This window comes from Cygnus olor, chromosome 9, assembly GCF_009769625.2.
Source record: "Cygnus olor isolate bCygOlo1 chromosome 9, bCygOlo1.pri.v2, whole genome shotgun sequence".
In the NCBI taxonomy this organism is placed as follows: Eukaryota; Metazoa; Chordata; class Aves; order Anseriformes; family Anatidae; genus Cygnus; species Cygnus olor.
In genome coordinates this window covers 11,517,626-11,540,612 of record NC_049177.1, presented here as the reverse complement: position 1 = coordinate 11,540,612, position 22,987 = coordinate 11,517,626, and the positions used below count along the sequence as shown (strand labels likewise).

Below are 22,987 nucleotides of genomic sequence, written 5' to 3'. Positions count from 1 at the left end.
GCAGCTCCTCTCCGAGCTCGTGCACGCTGTGCCTTCCCCCAGCATAACCCCAATGTGGGGGTAGGGGAAACTGCTCCCACCTCCAGACCTGCAGGACAAATCCTGCTCTCCCTGGGCAAACTGCATCAAGAAACCCAGTTTGTGAAGTGTTGGCGTACAGGAGCCTTGGTGGACTTCCATATTCATGTGTAATGCAAGTTGCAGTGGTCATTAATAACACCAGAAAGATGTAGATGAACCATCAAATACAGCTCAGCTGGTGTAGCTGTAAAAGTGTGGTGTTTGTTTGTTTGTTTTCTTTTTTCTTTTTTACTCCCAAGACTTAGATACAGCAAAGGACCTAAGCTCTTACCCTCCAGTTACTGTAACTGGGTTTTCACTGGGAAAGGCTTTGAGCCTAAGTAGTTTGTGCCTTGGGTTTTTATGCCGGTGGTGCTTCTTAAAATGAAGGGGGATTTCCAATAGCCGAACACCATTCCTGTTTTGCTGTTGTCCCTAATTTCCTGCTGCCAGACATGTCTGACAGAGAAGTCTGGACCTGTATCTCCAGGCAAGAACTGGAGGAAAGGCATCTCAGGCACTGAGCACCACAGCAGGAGGTGTGGCAGCGCACGTTGCTCTGGAGGGGCTGCAGAAAGTGAAAGGGACCAGTGATGCCCTCCTTCGGCCCCCAGCCCAGCATCCTGCCTGGATCAGCCCCGTGCCTCCCTCCTGCAGCCAGGCACAGTATTTGTGTGCATGTTTGTCTTCCCCCATCTGTACCCTTGTTCTTGAGGGGGGGGTCCCTGCTAAGGAACCTGCTAAATCTTCAACTCCCTGCAAACCTGCTGCAAACCCTGTCTCCTAAGGCAGCCCTGGAAAAAGCATCGGTGCCTGTGTAAATGTGATGCCATACCAGAACTGTTCATGGCTTATTAATTAACTTCCACCCGCCCCTGGGAACACCTAGCCACTCCCTTTGTCCTCACCTGTCCCAGCCATTTATAGCAGCGACAGGATGCTAGAAATAGTGACTCTTACACCAAATCCGTCAGAGACCGTAGACGAAAGGAGTCTTGGAACTGATTTGCAAAGGAGATACTTTCTAGCTCACAGCAGCAAGGCAGCATGAAAACCCTTGGGTGCACTTCAAGGTAAGGGGAGAGGGATGTGAACATTACAGCTGCACAATTAAAATGTGATTTGTAGAAAGGTCTGATTCAGATAGTTCAGTTAATCTGTGTAAGTGATTAATAACCTATAGTTAGTTACAGTTTGCTCCAGGGTAGAGGTTAATTTCTGTGTGTGTGTCCTCCTGTATTCCAGGTCTTTTAATTTGAAAGAACCTTGTTATGTTGACACAGATCCTTAGAGATGTTGTTTTCAGCTTAATGCAAATAAACAAAAAGGTTGTCCCACCTTAAAGCATCTGTAGCAGCACATTCAAGTGCTACCTTTGTCAAAAGGACAAACTCTTCGGCTTAGAAGAATTTGTGTTTTAGTGGTAGCTCTGAAGCGGGTCCTCAAAGGGATCCCAGGCTGGTTTCATACCCTGCATGCTTCGGTGATTTCTGTGCAACATTTGGATTTGAACTCTTGAACTTTTGCTTTGGGGAAGACTGTATTAACGGGACAGAAAAGCAGGTAGTGCGTTGGTAACGAGGGGTGCTCTGAACGAACCCTGCATCTTGTGGCTGCGTTGGACTTCACTCCCCCCAGGCGAAATGCCTCCTTGCTGCGTGCTAGGGAGGAATAAAACTCTGCAGCCACGATTCTGCACGTCATGCCCTGTATGCTCCTGTTGATCCGGCTGATAGTTGTGAAATACCTCTGCTTATGGTTTTAACTGTTCATACAAAAGATCAGCTCTGTCCTCTGTAATGCTAGGCACTCGCACTGTTCACCTTCAGCATGTAGAGCAGAACAGCTCTGGAACAAGCGGGACCTGTCTTTCTTGAAGGTAATAAAAGATAGCAGATATTTTAGCCAACATTGTGCATGGTGTCTGTTGGCATTCAGTTTTAGAAATGACTTGGTCAGAATTGTGACAAAGGTAGGTGTGTGGTCAAGGGAACAGTCTTCGAGAGCAGCACTGGCTCTCACAGAGATGTGCCAGGGTGGTGTGGGCAGGATGGGCAGTGAAGCCCCACATGCAGGTTGGTGACACTCGCTGTGAGTGTGGCTGAGCCCCAGAGAGGTGGGGACAGGCTCCCTGGTGCTGGGCTGGCCAGGGTGAGCAGCAGCTCCTTTGCCCCATTTCCAGCGAGGTTCCCAGGCCCCCTGTGCATCCTTCCAGGAGCCCCTGTCTCCCCAGGAGCCCCAGACCCCCTAGGACTTTCCATCCCAGACCTTGCTGCCCACGCTGGCACAGGGAACACTGGAAACAGGACTGAAGGAGAGGGCAGGATGAGACGCAGGGCTTGGCGGCACCCCACGGATGTGCTCCCATCCTTTCAGCCCCCTCCCTGGCCTCCATTTTCCCATTCTCGTTCCTGGAGTTCCCTCAGCCTGAAGGCCCCATGTCTTACCCCCTGTGTCGCCAGCAGTGAGAGCTGGCCATGCCTGGCCACGAGGCTCTGGTGTGAGTGCCCAGTTACACTGCAGACAGGCTTGGCTCGCTGCGCATTTGGGTATCTGGAAGCAGGATGACAAAATGTAATTGCTTGTAAATGTCAGTGACTAATAAGATAATAAGGGTTACTTGGAGGTGATAAGTTGTAGAACTGTGAAGAGCCCATTCAGCTTCTTTCTCATAATATAGTGATGATAATCTTAATGGCACATGTTGCGGCTGACTTATTTTCAGGATGTTTAGGTATATGTTGATTCATTTACCTATTCAAAGATTAATCAGAGTACAACTGCTTTCTGTTTTTGGTATGCTGCCTGAGCAAACAAGTTCCTTATTGTACACATTCAGTTCTGCAGGAAAGAGGCAGAAGAAGGCTGTAGCCAGATTGCCTTAGGAAAAGCCTCCAGGCAGGCAGGGAGGCACTTTCTGGAACACCATCACACCAGCATCAGTTTCACCTTAAGTGAAAGACCGAGAAAATAAGCAGGGGGTGCATTCAAGAGACAAGAGCCTGCTGGCCTCTCCGCATTTCTTCCCTAGTCTCAGCTCTACTTGTATACGTAGAGTGATCAAAGGAAAGGGGTTGTCTCACCCCTGGGAACAAAAAGTGAAGAAATATTGATGGAAAGCTGTCCCATTTATGTCCTGAAACTCTTCTTTCAGCAGCTGTGCTGCAAATCCCCATCAGAGGTTGGTGCTGGCTGCATCCAAGGGGCTTCCTGGGCCTTGGGAAGGGCTCTTCAGCCCAAGGGTTTCCCTTGCAGGAGGGCAAGCGCTTTCATTCAAAGCAAAGCTTACAGCAAAGGTGGTTTTTTTTATGGGAAGCAAAGTCAGCACGCTTTCTGCTATGTCATGGCCCAGGCCCTGCATCCTGATTCCTCTGTGTTTGCATTCATTTTATGGCACTTCAATCATTCGACAGCTGGTCATGATTGATGTATTTTTATGTGTGGTTCCTAATTTTCTGTTGGACTTTGCTCCCATCCCGTCTCTAGTTTTCCATGGCTGTATCTGGCTGTCAGAGCCCTGCTTGTCACACTGTGGCCAGAGTCATGCAGCGATGGCTGCGCCTGGCTGCGGGTAGATTCTGACAATGTAATAAAAAAGGGCTGACGGACCATGCACCAACCACATATGGCTGGTGTGCAATGACACCTATGTGTCCTTCATCTTAGCCCATAAACAGGGGACAGCCCAGAGCCTGTTGAGCTCTTCTGCACTGCAGTGGGCTGCCAAGATCTTCCCCTTGAGCATGGATGCCTCTCAAGGGTACTCCTCGAGGTTGAGAGATTCCTGTGATAGATACTTGGTGACTATTAGCTAGCTTCTTGAAGCTATACTTGCAAGATTGAGAAACTTCTTACTCGCTAATAGCTTGCTAACTTGTTATATGGTATTGAGTGATATAAAGGATTGATTGCTTGGTAGAGTTCCATGGGATAAGGCCCTGGAGGGAAGAGGGACCCAAGAAAGCTGGTTGATACTCAAGGATCACCTCCTCCAAGCTCAGAGGCAATGCATCCCAACAAAGGGGAAGTCAGGCAGAAATGCCAGGAGGCCTGCATGGATGAACTAGGAGCTCCTGGCCAAACTCAAGCAGAAAACAGAGGCCTAGGGAGGGTTGAAGCAAAGACAGGTAGCCTGGGAGGGATACAGTGATATCGTCTGAGCAGCCTGGGATCAGGTTAGGAAAGCTAAAGCCTTACTAGAATTGAATTTGGCCAGGAACATCAAGGGCAACAAGTAAAGCTTCTATAGGTACATTGGTGATAAAAGGAAGACTAGGGATATTATGGGCCCTCTCCAGAAGTAAATGAGAGACCTGGTTACCTGGGAAATGGAGAAGGCTGAGGTACTCAATGACTTTTTTGCGTCAGTCTTCACCAACAAGAGCTCCAGCCACATAGCCCGGGCCCCAGAAGAACAAGGCAGGGACTGAGAGAATGAAGAACCACCCTCTGTAGGAGAAGATCAGGTTCAAGACCAGATAAGGAACCTGAAGGTGCACAAGTCCATGGGGCCTGAGGAGATGCATCTGTGGGTCCATCTGTGGATCCTACTGGTGGATGTAGTTGCTAAGTGACTGTCCATCATATTTGAGAAGCTGTGGCAGTCTGATGAAGTTCCCACTGACTGGAAGAGGGGAAATATAACCCCCATTTTGTAAAAGGGAAAAAAGGAAGACCCAGGAGAACTACAGGCCAGTTGGTCTCACCTCTGTACCTGGCAAGGTCATGGAGCAGATCCTTCTGGAAACTCTGCTAAGACACATGGAAAATAAGGAGGCAATTGGTGACAGTCAACATGGCTTCACTAAGGGCAGATCATGCCTGACAAATCTGGTGGCCTTCTACAATGGGATTACAGCATTGGCGGATAGGGGAAGAGCAACTGACATCACCTACCTGGACTTGTGCAAAGCATTTGACGCTGTCCCCCATGATATCCTTATCTTTAAATTTGACAGACATGGATTTGATGGCTGGACCACTTGGTGAGTGAGGAATTAGCAGAATGGTTGCATTCCAAGAGTTGTGGTCAACAGCTCAATGTCCAGGTGGAGATCAGTAATGAGTGGTGATCCTCAGGGGTCAGTATTGGGACCTGCACTAATTAACGTTTTTGTCAATGACATGAACAGTGGGACTGAGGGCACCCTCAGCAAGTTTGCCAACAACACCAAGCTATGTGGTGCAGTCAACACGCTGGAGGGAAGGGATGGCATCCAGCGGGACCTGGACAGGCCTGAGAGGTGGGCCTCTGTGAACCTCATGAGGTTCAACAAGGCCACGCTCAAGGTCGTGCACCAGGGCAATCCCAAGCACAAATAAAGGCTGGGTGGAGATGGATTGAGAGCAGCCCTGAGGAGAAGGACCTGGGGGTGGTGGTTGATGAGAAGCTCTACACAAGCCAGCACTGTGTGCTTGCAGCCCAGAAAGCCACTCGTACCCTGGGCTGCACCAAAAGCAGCGTGGGCAGCAGGGCGAGGGAGGGGATTGCCCCCCTCTGCTCTTCTCTGATGAGACCCCACCTGGAGCCCTGCACTCAGCTCTGGGGCCCCCAGCACAAGAAGGACAGGGAGTTGTTGGAGCGGGTCCAGAGTAGGCCACGAAGATGACCAGAGGGCTGGGGCACCTCCCCTATGAAGATAGGCTGAGGCAGCTGGGGTTCAGCCTGGGGAAGAGAAGGCTCCGGGGAAACCTTATAGCAGCCTTCCAGTGCCTAAAGGGGGCTGCAGGAAAGCTCAGGAGGGACTCTGTCAGGGGGTGTAGGGATAGGACAAGGAGTAATGGCTTTAAACTAAAAGAAGGTAGATTTTGATTAGATATAAGGAAGAAAAATTTTACTCAGAGGGCGGTGAGGCCCTGCTCCAGGCTGCCCAGAGGAGCTGCAGGTGTCCCATCCCTGGCAGTGCCCAAGGCCAGGCTGGATGGGGCTGAGGGCAGCCTGGGCTGGTGGGAGGTCTTTCTGCCCATGGAAGGGGATTGGAATTAGATGATCTTTAAGGTCCCTTCCAACCAAAACCATTCTATGATTCTATGATTGCGTATATAATCCTTTAGACATAGATTGTCAACCAACCCAATGGGAAGGTCTCCCTGGTGCTTTTAGTCTGACCTGGTTCTCTATGCAGTAAATAGCACAGCGTGTACCTTGCCATTTCAAATCTTGTTAAGTCACTGTTTCATCTATGATTAAGCTTAGTTAGATCACTGCAATAGAGCAATAAATATATTGCTGCTTTGCTCTTGCAATTGAAGTGCAGAATTCCATTCACGAAATGGGAGAAGCTTGAAGCAAATAAACTCTAAGTGAACAAACTCTAAGGCCTCAGAAACCCAAAAGAAGTAGGTTGTGTGGGTGAAAATTAGGGAATGAGAGTAAAAAAAAGTGATTTCTCGTTGTCCTGCTTCAAACCCCAGAGCTGCTGATGCAGCTGGTGGCTGGCACCATACAGAAATTACGGTCCCAGTGACAGAAGCCCCGAGGACAGCATGCCAAGCTTTGTGGTTCACATTTGGGGAGGGATTGTCTTCTACAAGATAACATTCACAGAAATTCTGCTCTCTTTCCAGGTATACCAAATGTTTCCTCTTCTTCAACTTTTTCGTGGGAGTCGCCCTGTTGGGATTCTTCCATACAACTAGTAAAAATCTGTAAGTCTAGAAGGAGCAAGAACAACTAGTTGCTTGACTTCACCTCTGCAGGGCAGCAAGGATCTGACCTGTGACACTTGACTTAGCTCTCTCAATCTAAGGTAATGCTGGAAGGGCAGCAACCCAAAATCGGGCCCTAGATCCACATTTGGGCACACAAGTGATCAAATGAGCCAAAGTGCAGCTCTTTAGGGCAAAAACAGCCAAATGACAAATTAAAAAGGGATCGAGTTGAAGTATTTTGGCCCTACTTGGCAAGTGAGGAGCTGGAGAAACAGAAAACTGTCCAACATCCATGCCTAAGGGATGGGGCTTGTTTGGGTTGGTGCCTCGCTCCAGCTGCTGCTGTGGGGTCAGGAGAACCCACTTGCATTTGGCTCCTGAAGCTTTACTGCCATGGGAGAAAAAGAGATGGTTAGCTGAGCTTTGCCAGGTCTAAGAGATGGGGTACGGCACTGGAGAGGCCGTTTTCCCCATGCATTGCCTTCCTGCAGATTCTGGAGGAGCTCCGCACAGTTACTGGTAACTCCCACACCGTGTCACGCCAAAACCAATGTCATGTTCCTGAAGACCCACAAGACTGCCAGCAGCACTGTCCTGAACATCCTGTTTCGGTTCACAGAGAAGTATAACCTCACCATCGCCCTCCCAGCTGACCAGCGCTTCCACCTGGGTTACCCAAAGAGATTCATGACCAGCTTTGTGGAGAAATTTCAAACCAAAGGGCAAAACTACAACATCATGTGCAACCACCTGCGGTTTAACCCCTCAGAGGTAAGAGCCACGGCACCTGTGGAGGTACACAGTTGAACAAACAGGGCCCCTGGACTAACAGCCCGTCTTCTTCCTCCCCACAAACAGGTGCATAAGGTGATGCCAGGGAACACCTTCTACTTCTCCATCCTGAGGAATCCTATTTTTCTGCTGGAATCTTCCTACGTCTACTACAAGAACGTGGCCCCTGCCTTCAGTAGCTCCAAGGACGTGAATGAGTACCTGGCATCGCCCTTGAAATATTACCGTGAGGAGGATTACACAAAAAACATCTACGCCAAGAATAACATGTGGTTTGACTTTGGCTATGATAACAATGCAGAGGACAATGAAAACTACGCCCAGGAGGTCTTAAAGGAGATTGAACAGAACTTCCACCTGATCTTGATAGCAGACTACTTTGATGAGTCCATGATCCTCCTGAAGCGCACTTTGTGCTGGGATCTAGATGATGTGATCTACTTTAAGCTCAATTCCAGAAGCAATGACACTGTCCAGACCTTGACTCCAGAAAGCAAGGAGAGGATAAAGACGTGGTGCTCGCTCGACTGGAACCTCTACCTGCACTTCAACCAGAGCTTCTGGAGGAGAATTGAGGAGACCATAGGACTTGAGGAGCTGGAGAAAGAGGTAAATCACCTGCGGATGAGACAGAAGGAGCTCATGGAGACCTGCCTCTTGGGCCAAGAGGCAGTAGTGAAGACTCACATCAAGGACAAAACTCTCTTGCCTTATCAGTCAGGGGCTGCAGATATCCTTGGTTACAACGTCAGACCAGACTTAAACAACGAGACTCTGAAAAACTGCCAGAAAATGATTATGCCAGAACTCCAGTACATGTCCTATCTTTACTCCCTTCAGCACCCACACAAGAAGAGGAAACCGTTAGACCTTCCCTTGCCGTGGAGCAGTTCCCTGGAGAAGACACAGGTCCCAAGTCAAAACTAGAGCGTATGCCAGCCTCTGCGGCATCCCACTGCTGTGGCCCTTTGCATCGCTGGGGTTTGGTGATGAGACTCTTGCACACGAGGGGGAGACTGGGTGGTGGGGTTCATTTGAGAGCTACCTCCACTCTCCAGCTTTTATTTTATGGGGAAAAAAAAAAAAAAAAAAAAAAACGCTTTTATTTCTCTACATTTACCGCCTCTGTCATTAGGTGGGTGCCACCCGCTCCTCTCTTCCCCTCTCATGGGGTCGTGATGCTTGCTGGGGCACTGAGCCCACCACGCGCTTGCAGTCCTCCTTCCCAGCTCACCGAGGTTGAGGCAGGTCCCAAAACGCCTCCAGCCAAGGACTCGGCCAGATAATGCTCAGGTCCATGCCGCTCACAGGTGTGCTACTGCTGTCACACGCAGGGGACAGCCCAGTGCTCCTGGGAGCTGGCAGGCTTTCGAGCTGGGTTAGATTTTCCTCCCTCTTAATCATTAATCAGGGGCTTAATCATTTGGTTTGCATTTGACCTTTTTTTAATAGCGGTCATTACTTCCAGGCTGGTTACAGCTCACTAGAGCGAGTCTCAATTTTCTGCTTTTAGGAGACAAAAGTGGGGGGGGAGATAAGGACAAGAGCTCACCAAGGGAATGCAGTACTTGAAGAAGCAGGTGCATAGGAAAGAAATTAGGTCTCCAGGCCAGCAGCATCGACATTTTATCATCAGCAGAGGCTTCATCACACCCCATTGCTCCTGTGGCCAAACTTCCAATGCCAATTAGGAAAGGGATCCAGGGAGGCATGGCCACTGCTGGCCTAGGGCATCACCTCGTGATGGGAATCAAACCCTCATGGGCCAAACCCTCCCAGGGAGTGACAGCTTTGGCGTCATTGCAGTTAATGATTGCCCTCGCTCAGTGGCTGGGCTCAGCGCACGTTTCTGGAGCCCATCCCTGGTTTCTACTGCGCCTGCCACCACCCGTGGGGCAGGATTGCAAAGTTTAACCAGGGCTCCCTCCCTCCTGGGCCATGCAGGTTGGCCGCGAGGGATGTGCCTAGGGAAGGTTTGGGCACAGCAGCGGCTCTACCCGCTAACCAGTGATTCACCCCACAGCAGCACGCAAGGCATCGAGCCACCCGGGTGGTGACGGGGTGATGGCCACCCTGGGGCTGCTCCGGTGGCTTCAGCGGCTTCCTCAGGGTGAAGCAGGCAGGAGCAGGGACATCGTGCAGCTGTAGCTGGAGAAGAGCTCCGGGGCTGCAGCTCAACCCAGCAGCCCCAAGGCCAGTGGAGGCAGGAGCCTGCCATGCAGATCCCGTGCCTCCAGCCTCACAGCACTGGGAGGGGGGAGTGGGGAGAGAGAAGGGGGGGAGCAGAGCATTTGGTCTTACAAACTCGGCATTTTCCATGCAACTTGGTGTGTTTGATATTTTTGTCCTGCAACGAGGCCAAACAGGCCAGTGAAGACGCAGCCTTTGCCTTGCACCCAGCGAGACCGTGAGCTGTAGGGCAGGAACAACACAGTGCTTAATGGCACCCTCATGGGTTTTCTGCTCCAGCAACCCCAGCTACATCCTAACAGCCTGAGCCAGCTGGGGCAGAGGAGACGGCAGCCTTCTGGGGGCCCCTGCACTGCTCCCGGGGGTGAGCAAGGAAACTGAGGCAGGAGGGACCTCTTCCCTCGGCGTTCCCTCCCTGCGGCCCTGAGCGCGACAGATGCACGTTGAGGGGCCCGGGTTCTCCCTGCCTGATAATGGGGCCTTTGTGCTGCTGCTGACTCAGGGCTTTTTGCCGGCCGCTGGCCACGGCAGGAGCCCCGTGACATATCGGTGGGGGGACAGTGAACGGCTGGGGACAGGCTCTACAGGCAGCCAGCCCTGCAGGAGCCAGCATCGCCCCAACGCCTGCCAGGGGATGGAGGCGGCTGCCCCGCGCTGAGTAGGACCGGGTGAGTGCCTGGGCTTTCCCCCTGGGGCGTTGGGCAAAACATAGGCAAGAACCCTTCCCGGCAGCCTGGGGTGGGCAGCAGACCCAGCCCTTGCCCTGGGGGAATGCAGCAGAGAAAGGGGAGATGCTGAAGGGAGCGGGAGAGGCCATGGAGCTTCCCCTGGGCAGAGCCCCTGCTCCAGCAGGACCAGCCCGAGTCCTTGGTGGCTTCATTCATTGCCAGCCAGGGCTCCCACCTGCCAGCGTGGCTCAGTTGTGAAACCTCTAGTGACAGCTCTGGCTTGGAAAGAGGGGGACGAGAGCTGGAGAGCAAAACCAGCAGCCGCTGTGCCCAGGGGCAAGGAATCCCATCCCTCAGGTCCAAGGACGTGCATGGGGACACCCAGGGACAGCCCTGCCCCCTCTGATGCCCTGCCATGGCTCCCACCCTGTCCCTTGCCAGCCTCGGTTTACCGGGAGCCCCACTCCATGCGGTGTCCTGCCCAGCACCTTTCCCCAAATCCTACCTGGGCAGGGGCAGTGCCACGAGCCCCCTGCCCGCAGCGGGGCCGCCCCTCTCTCTGCCGCAGGCACCATGGGCTCCCGGCACTTCCCTGCCCGGACTGTGCTCTTTGAGAAGGAGACCAGCGGCGTCACGTACCGCGTGCCGGCCCTGCTCTACCTGCCCTGCGTGGCCAAGCTGCTAGCCTTCGCTGAGGAGCGGCTGAGCGCCGACGACGCCCACGCCAACCTGCTGGTGCTGCGCCGCGGCACCGTCTACGGCGGCTATGTGGAGGTGGGAGCGGGGCCGACACCGCGGTGGGGGCTGGATCAGGCCCGGGGTGGGCTGGGGAGGGGTCTGACTGCTCTGCCCCGTCCCCGTGCAGTGGGAAGACATGCGGGTGCTCGAGACAGCGACGCTGCAGCACCACCGGTCGATGAACCCCTGCCCGCTCTACGACGAGTTCACGGGCACCCTCTTCCTCTTCTTCATCACGGTGCTGGGCAGGACACCTGAAGCCTTCCAGATAGTCACGGGCCAGAACGTCACCCGCCTGTGCTGCGTCACCAGTGCTGACCAGGGTCTGAGCTGGAGCAAGGCCACAGACCTGACGCAGCAGGTCATCGGCAGGGCCATCAAAGGTAGTGACACCAGCAGGCAGGGGCAAAAAAGCCGGCGAGTGTGGTACGGCCAGCAGCAGCCTCGGGCTGTGACCAGGCGAGGGTTCAAGGGCAGAGCTGGGGCGAGGGAGAAGAGGAGCCTGAGCGGAGCGGGGAGGAGATGGAGAAAGCAGCCTGGTGGTGGGGGAGCCGGGGGCTGCTCATCACACTCGTCCCCCTGTCCCCAGACTGGGCCACCTTTGCACTGGGCCCCGGGCATGGGATCCAGCTGCGCTCCGGCCGACTGCTGGTGCCTGCCTACAGCTACCACATTGACTGCAAGGAGTGCTTTGGGCAGCTCTGCAAGACCACCCCTCACTCCTTCGCCTTCTACAGCGACGACCACGGCCGGGGCTGGCGTTTCGGGGAGTTCATCCCCAACCTGCAGACGGGCGAGTGCCAGCTGGTCTCAGTGGATGAGGAGGATGGCTCTAATGTCCTCTACTGCAATGCCCGCAGCCCCCTGGGCTTCCGCGTCCAGGCACTGAGCACCGATGACGGGGCTGTCTTCCACGGGGGGCAGCTGGTCCAGCGGCTGGTCGAGCCCCCCCACGGGTGCCACGGCAGTGTCATCGGCTTCCCCGCACCTTTCGTGTACAGCCCCCAGCCCCCTGACGTCCCTGGACAAGGCTCGGCTCCACGGCCGCTCCCCCGTTTTCGGGACCTGCTTGCCTTGAGGGCAGCAGGGGATAAGCTCCAAGTGGACCCCAAAGCCACCTCCGGCCCCGGCACCTTCTTCCAAGCACCAACGTGGGTGCTCTACTCCCACCCCACCAGCCCCATGTCGCGGGTCAACATGGGGGTTCACCTCAGCACCTTCCCCAGGGACGCAGAGAGCTGGACCGAACCCTGGGTCATCTACGAGGGCCCGAGCGCATACTCGGACCTGGCTTATATGGAGCTGCCCCACAGCCAGGCCCCTGTCTCTGGTGGCCCGGCCATCGCTTTTGCCTGCCTCTACGAGAACGGGAAGCGGTCTCCCTATGAGCAGATATCCTTCAGCATGTTCACACTGCACGATGTGCTCCAGAACATCCCCCTGGCAGCTGCAGTGCCCTGCAGGAAGCGGAGGCAAAGGAGCTGCTGCGTCTCCTAGAGCCGCCCGCCGCATCCCCTGGCATGGGCCGGCCATGGGCACGTGGGGGCCGGCTGCCTTCCGTGGCTGGGCTGGGTCTGGTGGCACGCAGGGAGAGCCCGGCACGACCCTGCGGCAGGGCGAGCTCTGCTGATGTACACCAGGGTGGGATCTGGGGGCTCCTCCAGTCCCCTGGGCTGGACCGTGCTGAGGGCTGGTGCTCCTGTCCCAACACAGGGTTTTATCTCATTTGTATTGCTGTTTTTAATTATAGAGGTGGTTGGGCTCAGAGGCTCATGCCATTATTACCATGTTATCCCCGTCCTCAGCCTTTATCTCTCTGTCTCACTGCCCTTGCACCTCTCTTCCTCCACCCAGCATCCTTCCAAATAAAGGACGGGTCCCTAATGACGTTCTCCCTCCTGCTTCCAGCTTCACATCAGCGCAGAGTGGTGGAGGTGGCATTTCAGCAGCCCCTCCGGGCACCCTGCCAGCGAGCAAGCTTCACAACCGGGTCCTTGGCACTGGAAAAAAACCTTCGATTCACATGAAGAAAGCAGTTTATTGCTTTCCCAAGTCCACTCAATCAACCATCAATCTGTGAAACACAAATTGAGTGGCACTAGCAGCGGTGCTGCAGATCAGGGCTGCCACGGGGGGGGCTGCTGGGGCACAATGCCATGGCCTCTCCTCTCGCAGGTGCACTTGCTTATGCACCTTCTCTTGCTCCTTTTTAATACTTACTTTCAACCCAATTTCTCTCCTCAAAATCTTAATCTCATTGTTTTTGTGTAATCTGGCTGACTGCTTTTTCAAGTTACCATGGTCATTGCTACTTTCCTCTCAACCTGACCAGTTCATGTGCAAATATGCTCCAAGCAGAGGTACTTTCTGTTCCTGCAGCCCCTGTGCTCTGCCCCTGCATCAGGCAGGGATGAGGACGTGCTGAAGGTGGTGACGCTCACTGTGAGCGCAGCCAAGCCCCAGAGGCAATGGGGATGGGGCTCTGCACCGCTGGGCTGGTCAGGATGAGCAGCTGCTCCGTCGTCCCATTTCCAGTGAGGTTCCCAACGAGGTCCCTCCAGGAGCCCCCCATCCCTCCAGGGCCTGCTCCTATACCTCGACGTTTGGGATCCGCTTCTCCTCCTCTGTCCCTAGGCCAGTCTCCAGCCGCCAGCACCTGCAGTGAGCCCCGTGCACGCCAGCACAGCTCCAGCGCTCAGTCCAGGCGTGTGGGGCGGCCCTGCTTCCCCTCGCAGAAGCCACAGAGGCAGCCAGCACAGCCGTTGAGGATCTGGATGGAGGCCAGCACCATCTCAGCAGCACTGACGAGCAGCAGGAGGGAGAAGAGGGCGACATTCCAAGCCACGATGCCCACCGGCTCCAGGCAGGTGTCCCAGGTGTCCGGCTTGTACAGGAAATAATCCGCCGGCACCAGTACCCTGTGCCATGGGGGGGGGGAGAGGATGAGCCACGAGCAGCCACTGAAACACCGCCTTCATTTCACTGCCTGCATTATGAGGGCCCTATACCTGGTGTCAGACGCCTGGCTGCCGGTGTCCAAGAAAGGGTATCCCCAGGTGGGGCCGCGGCCATGCTCGGAGGCGTTGTAGAGGCAGAGGGGGCCGTTGGTCAGGCCCACACCAGACAGGATGAAGCAGGCGGTGGAGCCCAGGAGTGCCAGCTTGGAGAGGACAGCGGAGAGAAAGGCCTGCGGGGAGCACAGGGCTTGGGGCTGGGCAGAATTTGGGAGCCCACACAAAGCCCTGTCCTCCAGGGAGGGGACACTGTGCAGTGTCCCACCATGGGCTCACAGGAGAGGTGGCACCATGCAATGTCCCACCGTGGGCCCTCAGGAGAGGTGGCACTCTGCGAACGTCCCACCACGGGGTCACCGCGCAATGCCCCACCACATGCCCACGGGAGAGGGGACACCCCACCACGTCCAACCCTGCGCTGCTTGGGGGGCCTCAGCCCTGCCTTACATTGCGACGGGTGCCGCAGTCGGAGCAGCCGGCGCATCGCCACCCCACCGCTGTGATGTGGGTCGCCACTAGCAGCACCTGCAGGATGGAGAAGACGACTTGAGGGGGGGGATGAATCAAGCGTGAGGGATGGAGGATGCCGTGCAAAACATGATACTCACGGTGATGCCTCCTCCCCAGATGCCCGGCATGACCTTGGCCTGTTTGGTGATGTGCCCGTCGACCAGGTACTTCCACGCCCCGACAGGGAAGAGCAGGAGGATGTTGGCTATCACAGAGAGTGTGCCCAGTGCCAGCAGGCAGGGGCCCACGATGCGGCTGCACCTCCCCACGCACATGGCCTGCCTGCACAGGGATGGGGAGGAGGAGGAGAAGGAGGAGGAGGAGAGGACAAGGCTGCCTTCAGCCCCACCTTGACCCCCAGCACTACTGCCCCCCACCTCACAGGGATCTTCCAATGTAAATGCCATTTCCCTGCACTGCAGCCATGGGATGTTTTACATGGGGCACAACCACACATGCAAGCTGCAGATAAGAATGAAGACAGCAAAAAAAAAAAGAAAAGAAACAACCATCCCCATGCTCATCAGCCAACAGGATGCGTCTACGCAAAAACTTTTAAAAGAACAAACAGATCGCAGTGACAAGACCATGTGATTCATTACTTATTCAAATTAAATTCAATATTAATACCAATCTACTGCTGTCAAGAAATTTTCTTGGGGCTGAGCTATTTTATTGTAGAAGGAGATGCCCAATTTCAGACCTGCCAGTATTTTTCGCTAGGCAGAACTTCAGACTATGGCAGGTCCTGCATCAAGCTGTCCTCAAAACCCATGCAGCTCTCAGCCCTTCGAAGCAGTCCTTGGGCAAGATGCACAGCTTTATTTCTCCATTTTATCAAGCTATCAGTGCACCTAGGAAGCACCTGGCCAGCTCCAGGTGACACCTTGCTCTCAAAAGGAAAAAAAGGTCAAAACCTTGCTCTCGCTCTTCCACACCTCCACCACAGGTGCTGTTCCCCGGCTGCTTCGGGAGCACTGTGACAGCCTGCCCTGCAGCTGTCTCGGCTTTGGATCCCTGCACTGAGATCACCTTGGAGTTCATATCAAAAGCAGGTTTGTTTGCCAGAATGTGACTTTTCAGGCACAGAGGTAGGGGGAAGATCTCCAGGTTTCTTCTACCATGCACACATGCATTCATTTTTGTTTCAGGTCTCACTGTTTTTTATGCATTTCCCCCTTTTGTGGTGGCTTACAACCTATTTTGCATGAATTCCGTCAGTCCGGTCACTTCTCACGCTGGTTAATTTATTTCAGGCTCGCACTGGCTTTACAGAAGCAGAACCACTGAGGTGCCGCATGGCTGTTTCCGTGGGAAGAGCTGCCCTGTGAGCAGCTCAGGCTGCGCGCCCAGCGCATGGCGGCCCTATGGGACCTGCACTTGCTGTCCCCCCAGCACTCCCCTTGAGCCAGAAGCAGGTTGGCATTAGCTATTTCCTTCTTCCTCGTGTGCTAAAGAGGAACACACACAAACACACACACACCAAGGGGAGAAGAAGGTAAAAGCAAAAGCGCAGCAGATCCAGGCTCTGTTAGGATGTTTGCAAGAAAGACACCCTCCCTGCCAGCATGCCTCCATGGCCAACAGGAAAGGGATTCAAGGAAAGCACAGGGAACCTGTCCTCCTTTCCTCCTGGCTTACCTGGGAGCAACGCTGGGAGAAGTCAGCAGTGTGGAGCCCGCAGCATTTCCCAGGGAGGAGCTCTGTCCTGGGAGAATATACGGAGGCAGCACCCATGGGTGCTATTTATGATGTCCCAGCACAATCTGCACATCCTCTTCCTCCACCCTGAGGTCCACCCACCGCATCATGCACCATCCCTCTCCCACACAACCAGTGGCTCAAAAGGAAGAATGACTCTTCCTTGTGAATGAGGCAGCCCCTGCCAGCCTGCAGCTGATTTCCTTCCCTGAGAAAGCCAGCTCTTGGGGAGCGACGCCAGAAAGCAAATGAGCACGGAGAGCCAGGCAGAAGGAGCAGCACAACCCCCTTGGCATGGGGAGAACCACCAACCCAGCAACCTGCAAGAAAATACAAGCAATCTGTGCTCTCTAACACCCTGCTCTGGTGGCCAAGGAGCTGATACAAGTCCAGCGGGGAGAGGGAATCCTGTACGTGCTCTTCAGCTGGTGAAGAAACCTCACCAATGTTTCGCTCAGAGCAGGTGTGGTATGCTCTAAGAGCCATCTCGGACCATGTTGCAGGATTACGGTGGATGTGCAATACAATGGTGCCTCGCTGTTTGTGGGGACTCATTTTTATGTAAGATGGTGGTGACTGATCCTTTGTCACACTGATGTGGTGTGTCAGAGACAGCAGCAGATGTGGCTTTAGCTGACGAAGGGTTTCAGAGCAGAAGAGAGCTCCCAAGGCATTGGCTGGCCAGTGCAGTTACTGAAAAATGCCTTCCCTTGCTGGACGTGAAGGATGAAAAGACACCTCCACCAGGGCCACGTTCAACCAGTAGAAACTGAAGCTGCAGCAAGATCTCGACACCAAAAACCTTCACTAAAAGCTGTAACGCTGCCACAGACAGCTGTGGTGAGATCAGTTTTGCCATGATGACACCAACATCCTGGACACACAGCACTTCCCATGTTCTTTCCAAAAACCTTGCTCTCCAGCCATGTCTCCAACTCAATGCCTCCCAAAGAGCAGGGAAAGGCTTTCAGTAGTAGGGTGTCACAGCCCGGCCCACACCTTCCACTCCTCAGAAACAGCACTGGGCATCAGCCAAGGGGATGCCCAGGCCCAGCTCACATGTTATAGAATCATAGAATATCCCAGGTTGGAAAGGACCCACAAGGATCGCTGAGTCCAACTCCTGGTCCCCAAAGGACCACCCAAAAAATCTGACTGTGTCCGATAGCGTTGTCCAAACACTTCTTGAACTCTGGCAGGCTTGGTGCTGTGACCACTTCCCTGGGGAGCCTGTTCTAACATCCAACTGCCCTCTGGGTGCAGAACCTTTTCCTAACACCCAGCCTGACCCTCCCCTGTCCCAGCTCCATGCCGTTCCCTCAGGTCCTGTCGCTGTCCCCAGAGAGCAGAGCTCAGCGCCTGCCCCTCCGCTCCCCTCGTGAGGGAGCTGCAGGCCACCATGAGGCCTCCCCTCAGCCTGCTCTGCGCTGGGCTGAGCAAACCGAGGGACCTCAGCTGCTCCTCACATGTCTTGCCCTCCAGACCCTTCACCATCTGTGTGGCCCTTCTCTGGACACTCTGTAATAGTTTTATATAGTTCTTATACTGTGGTGCCCAGAACTGCACGCAGTACTTGAGGTGAGGCTGCACCGGCACAGAGCAGAGCAGGACGATCCCTTCCCTTGACCAGCTAGCAGGGCTGTGCCCAAGGCACCTCAGGGTGTGGTTGGCCCTCCTGGCTGCTAGGACATGCTGCTGGCTCATGTTCAGTTTGCTGTTGACCGAAACCCCCAGATCCCTTTCTGCAGGACTGATCTCCAGCATCTTGTCTCCTGGTCTATACGTATAGCCAGGATTGCCCTTTCCCAGGTGCAGAATCCAGCACTTGCTCTTGTTAAACTTCATGTGGTTGGTGATTGCCCATCTCTCTAATTTGTCTAGATCTCTGCAAGGCCTCTCTACCTTTGACAGAATCGAAAGCTCCACCCAATTTAGTATTGTCTGTGAATTTGCTCAAAAAACCTTCAAGTCCTACATCTAAATTGCTTATGACAACACTGAAGAGGACTGGCCCTAAAATGAAGCCCTGGGGAACCCCACTAGTGACAGGTCACCAGCCTAATGTAATTCCATTTACAAGAACCCTTTGGATACGAATTTCTGTCCTTCCCTCGATTTTCTTTCAATGCGAAATTACTGTTAGAAGTCCCCCACGGGCAGCAGCTCCCCCCAGATCCCCTGCTCCTGCATGGGCTCCTCTCCACAGGCTGCAGCTTCGGCCTGTGGCCTGCTCCTGCGGGGGCTCTCCATAGGCCGCAGCCTCTTCCAGGCCACATCCACCTGCTCCACCGGGGGCTCCTCCGCGGGCTGCAGAGTGGAGATCTGCTCCGTGTGGGACCCATGGGCTGCAGGGGGACAGCCTGCTCCACCAGGGGCCTCTCCACAGGTGAACTTCTGCTGCATGCCTGGAGCCCCTCTTCTTCCACCTTCTTCTCTGACCTTGGTGTTTGGAGGGTGGTTTCCTCTCTACAGTTTCTCATTTCTCTCTCCCAGCTGCAGTTGCTCAGCATTTTTTTCCCTTTCTTAAATCTGTTCCCCTAGAGGTGCAACAAATTTCACTCACTGGCTTCACTTTGGCAGGTGGCATGTCCGCTGAGGAGCTGGCTGAAGCTGGCTCTGACCTGACTTGTGGCAGCTGCTGGGCTGACGTGGCCCGTTTTGGTGTCAGGCCCCTGGCCGCGGAGGACAGCAGCACCTGAACCAGGAGGGACTGGTGCCAGACCAGAAGATGCTCTGGAGTGGGACTCTGCAAAAACAAATCTCCCTCTCTTCTGCAGCCCACTCGAAATGCAACCCTTCTGCTACCACAAGTCCACGGCCTCCACCAAAGGCTTCTTCCATCATGTTTCCCCTCGCTTCACCTGCTGAGCAAGAGCTTTGTATGTAGATGCTGGAAGGTTCAGGTTTGCCTCTTCTCATTTTCACATGCAGGATGGAAAACGCTGTTATTTTAATGAAAGCTTCTAAATGAATATACTCACTTCTCAGCTGTTCCCATCTCCTGCCTGTTGCTTTCTTGCAGTTTTCCTCCAGGTGTTGAGCATACCCCATTACATATATATCACACATTTTGGTGACAGCATTTAGTTAGGAAGGTTATTTCTGGATATTTTAATTATTGCAAGTGACCAACATTTAGAAGTGCTATCTGAGCTGCTTGTGTTGGTAGTTAATGGGCAGTGGGGAAGATCACACTCGTGGGCCCTCAGAGCAGACCTGACCATGGCAGCTCCAAGACATGAAAAGGGACTGGGAGAACACAACTACTGTGTCCCAGAGCAGCAGGAAGGGAAGCCACAGTGCAAAAGCAGAGCAATTTTCTGGCAGAGGAGTTGTAGACAGCACAAGCAAAGAGGAGAATTGCTTGTGGGTTATATACGCAGAAGGAAGAACCTTCTCAAAGCAGCATTTAGAGAAAGCTTACACTCCTTGTGGGGTCATCAGGGGGACTTGAGGCACATCAGCTGCTTGGGACGTGAACTTCCCTGTCTGCAACAGCCACAGGTCCTTCTCTAACACAGTAGACAAAATAGGAACCGGAGGGCAACCTGTAGCCACCTTACAGTATATAACCCAACTTGCTCTGCTTAGGGTAACGTGTTGGCCAACACATTTCAAAATGGCTTTTTCTGCTTTCAAATCAACTAGGACATGAATGCTGAGAATATAAATCCTGCCTTAATAGGGCAGAAACGGATAATGGAGTTCAAGCCTTGAGTTCCACATGGAAAAAATGAACAGACAATGCTGGGTTACATCAGCCAATTCCTTTTTTGTATGGAAAACTGTCTGCAAGGAGCAGATTATATGAATAACCAGATAGTTACTCTGAGAGGAAAATCACAGTTTGCACCAGCATGTGAATCCCCATTTTATTCTTAAATAAGAGGAATTGGTCTCTAAAAACAGTCAGCAGTAAAGAGTAGCCAGTCTCATGTAGGATAGCTGACAGCAGAGAATAATCCAGTTTCTCCTCTCTACTTTTTGCATAGACTGAGAGGAAGCATTTTTCACTCCACTGGAATAAAATGTGTTGCAACCTCATCTCGTGCCCTTTTCTACGTCATGGCAATCTGAGCTTCCTACGTTGCCACACACATGATCAGGTCAATCACGTCCCACAGAAAGCCCCATGCCATTGAGCATGAAACATCAGAGTGAATCTTTGCTCGGGGAAGGCTGACCTTCCCCTTACACCAGCTCAAGTCCATAACAATAATGAGAAAAAGCTAATTTTAGCCCTGCCTGGAACAGAATAGCCTCCTGAGCACCATGAGCAGCTGCGTGTCTCCCTTCCTAGCATGAGAACATAATTATGAAAATCAGCACAGCAATTACAGTCAAATAACTGACTGCCAAGTCACCCAACCACCGTGGTGACAAGCGTGGTCCCACGCAAAGTGATTCTGGCTTGGCAAAATCGTCACACCAACTCCTTCTCTGACAGCAGACGCAGCTAAATAGGTGCTGACCAACTTTTAACCTAGTTGTTTCGTGGCACTTCAGCCTGTCACACTTAGGGCTGTCACTCTCCAATCCATCATGTTTGGCAATGGGGCCTTCTGAACTTTGAGGTCTGTGAGCCTTTTGTAACAACAGCATCCACTCTCTTAATCATGCTCTTCTGGTCTTTGCTTCCCTAAACTCCTCTGGGGCTGTGGAAGTTGTATGGCAGGTTAGGTTTCAACAGCAGTTTGGCTTCGACAAGAATCAGAGGCCAAGATGAGTTTGAATTGACAAGATCACTGCTATGGAGACATTCTTTGCTGGAATCATTCTGGGCAAAGCCAAACTCCACCTCGGTCCTGCCCAGAGGATACTCAGCATGATTCAGTTGTCTCTTCCACTCCTTTTGGTAGCACACATAAATCTGTTTCCACCAGTAGATAAGACTTCTCTGAACCCAGGTGTGGGCACGTTCACTGCCACAGTAAGCCCATTTGACAAGACCTGCACTGTTTGTGGCAAGAACCCAACAGAAGAAATACCAACATAATGCTGCTGGGCAGTATGATGTTTGCTTTAACTTCCTTAGGAATGCCACAAATTTACCACACCAGGTAAATCAATGCAGTTGGAAGGCATCTGCTGAAAGGAAAAATACATACATTAAAAAAAAAAAAAAGGTATCTTATGAGTCTATCCTGCAGCTGCCTGGCTTTGATGAAAAGGTATTTCCGACTCAGTCAGAATGGAAAATATTTTCCTAAGCTGGATGAAGAGATCAGGTTGTTTTCCAGCTTTGAGGGGTGCACAAGCAAGTCTTTGTCACAGAAAGCGGAGCTGTCTTTCTTTAACATAGTGAGGAAAGGTGCATGTGCTGAAAACAACAAAGTCACTTCCCAGATAGCCCCGGATAGCTGGCTAGCACAACAGCTTTCTCCTTTGGAGGTCAGTGCCTCCCAGCAGGGCCCTATCACAGATCTCAGAACCCCCCACAGAGAAAGGAGAAAGCCTTGGATTTGGACGTGCCAAACCAAGCACATTTACTCTTTTCCAGCACGCACTGGAAAGATTGTCATGGTGAACACTAGTTTAAGGCTTTAGGATGACTTGACACAGTTACACTATTCCATAACTTTTTGGAGAGCTGTTTAAAGAGGTTGAAACTGGGGCAGTGGCTGAAATTATTGCTTCAGTGGAGACCTAGCTACAGTCAGCAACATGAGGATGATCCAAGATCAGTTTCTTTGGCCTTTTTTGCCCCACTGTGGCTGCTGAGTACTCATCCAGAAGAGACTCTGCTCATTGACATTTTGTGTGAGGCTGCTACAAAACGTCTCAAGGAGCCCACAAGACAACTGGAGAAGCTAAGGGTTCCATCTTCACAGCATCTACACCACGAGGACATTGAAGGTTCAGAAGAGGAAGACATCTCTGTTCTTCCCTTGGGAAGGACAGAAAATAGGAGCAGCCCTGCCTCTATTCGTTTTTACAAGGGTATTTTCCTGTCAAGATATAAAAAAAAAGTATCTCACTTGAAATTTTTATTAGCTTTAGAACAGGCTGAAACTTCGTTGGTCTACGCAAGCAGCTTGCGGTAATCAACAGTTCCTCATCAGCAGGAATTGGACGCGTTCCACTGCAGTCACTTTGTTGTGTTTATTTTCAAACTCACTTTGCCAATGGGCTGCAAATTCAGGCAAGTCCCTTCCTTGCTGGTCAGGCAGAACTGGAGCTAGTACCGAAATAATAAATATTTGGACTTACTGTTTTCAACCAAGCTGCAGTTTCTGTGACTTCATTTGTAAAACACTTAGGGTCAGCAGAAGCAGCTACAGGCAGGATAGGGAAACTGTAAACTTTCCAGAGGTTCAACAGAAGCTACAGCACCTTGACCTACTCTGCCAGGTCACGGACCAGTAAGCAAAACAAAAGTACCCAGGCTGACAATTTTACTGAAAAGTCAGATACACACAAACAAGGAGCTCAGCTTCATTTTCCTTCCTTCTGCTCCATAAACTTAAGGCAAAAACCCCAAACTCTCTATATAATGAAGGGACAGACCATCCTTAGAAATCAGACAAACCAAAAAACTCAAGAGATGACAAAAGCTACTGAAAACAGTTTGTTTTATTTCCAGGATCAAATATTACAATAGGACATTTACATATATTTATAAAAAAATGCAGCAGTTGTGTATATAGATCAGAGGTTTCCTTG

At 52.6% G+C, this 22,987-nt stretch overlaps 3 protein-coding genes across 7 annotated transcripts; 2 read left to right on the top strand and 1 right to left on the bottom strand.

Moving 5' to 3' along the window:
• Window positions 1-1,107: 1,107 nt before the first annotated feature.
• Window positions 1,108-8,562, top strand: LOC121074857 (galactose-3-O-sulfotransferase 2-like). The gene is made up of 4 exons (XM_040567457.1): window positions 1,108-1,133; window positions 6,628-6,708; window positions 7,203-7,482; window positions 7,570-8,562. Exons 1-4 carry the CDS (start codon window positions 1,108-1,110, stop codon window positions 8,428-8,430), a joined length of 1,248 nt encoding a protein of 415 aa, XP_040423391.1. The 3' UTR covers window positions 8,431-8,562.
• A 416-nt stretch (window positions 8,563-8,978) lies between these two features.
• On the top strand, window positions 8,979-12,596 carry NEU4 (neuraminidase 4). 3 transcript variants are annotated; one of them, XM_040567444.1, is made up of 4 exons: window positions 8,979-10,361; window positions 10,930-11,135; window positions 11,227-11,482; window positions 11,689-12,596. In XM_040567444.1, the coding sequence occupies exons 2-4, from the start codon at window positions 10,935-10,937 to the stop codon at window positions 12,594-12,596; spliced, it is 1,365 nt and encodes a 454-aa protein (XP_040423378.1). In that variant the 5' UTR covers window positions 8,979-10,361; window positions 10,930-10,934. The 3 variants fall into 3 exon arrangements, with proteins under 3 accessions (XP_040423378.1, XP_040423377.1, XP_040423376.1); XM_040567443.1 differs by having other exon boundaries at window positions 10,904-11,135; XM_040567442.1 differs by lacking the exon at window positions 8,979-10,361 and having other exon boundaries at window positions 10,767-11,135.
• Window positions 12,597-13,794: 1,198 nt separating this feature from the next.
• TM4SF19 (transmembrane 4 L six family member 19) lies at window positions 13,795-17,372 on the bottom strand. Of its 3 annotated transcripts, XM_040567452.1 has the most exons (5): window positions 16,265-16,373; window positions 14,722-14,905; window positions 14,561-14,638; window positions 14,108-14,286; window positions 13,795-14,017 (listed from the first exon to the last, which is right to left on the bottom strand). In XM_040567452.1, the coding sequence occupies exons 2-5, from the start codon at window positions 14,896-14,898 to the stop codon at window positions 13,795-13,797; spliced, it is 657 nt and encodes a 218-aa protein (XP_040423386.1). In that variant the 5' UTR covers window positions 14,899-14,905; window positions 16,265-16,373. The 3 variants fall into 3 exon arrangements, with proteins under 3 accessions (XP_040423386.1, XP_040423384.1, XP_040423385.1); XM_040567450.1 differs by having other exon boundaries at window positions 14,561-14,905; window positions 16,265-17,372; XM_040567451.1 differs by lacking the exon at window positions 16,265-16,373 and having other exon boundaries at window positions 14,722-16,255.
• Between the last annotated feature and the right edge of the window lie 5,615 nt (window positions 17,373-22,987).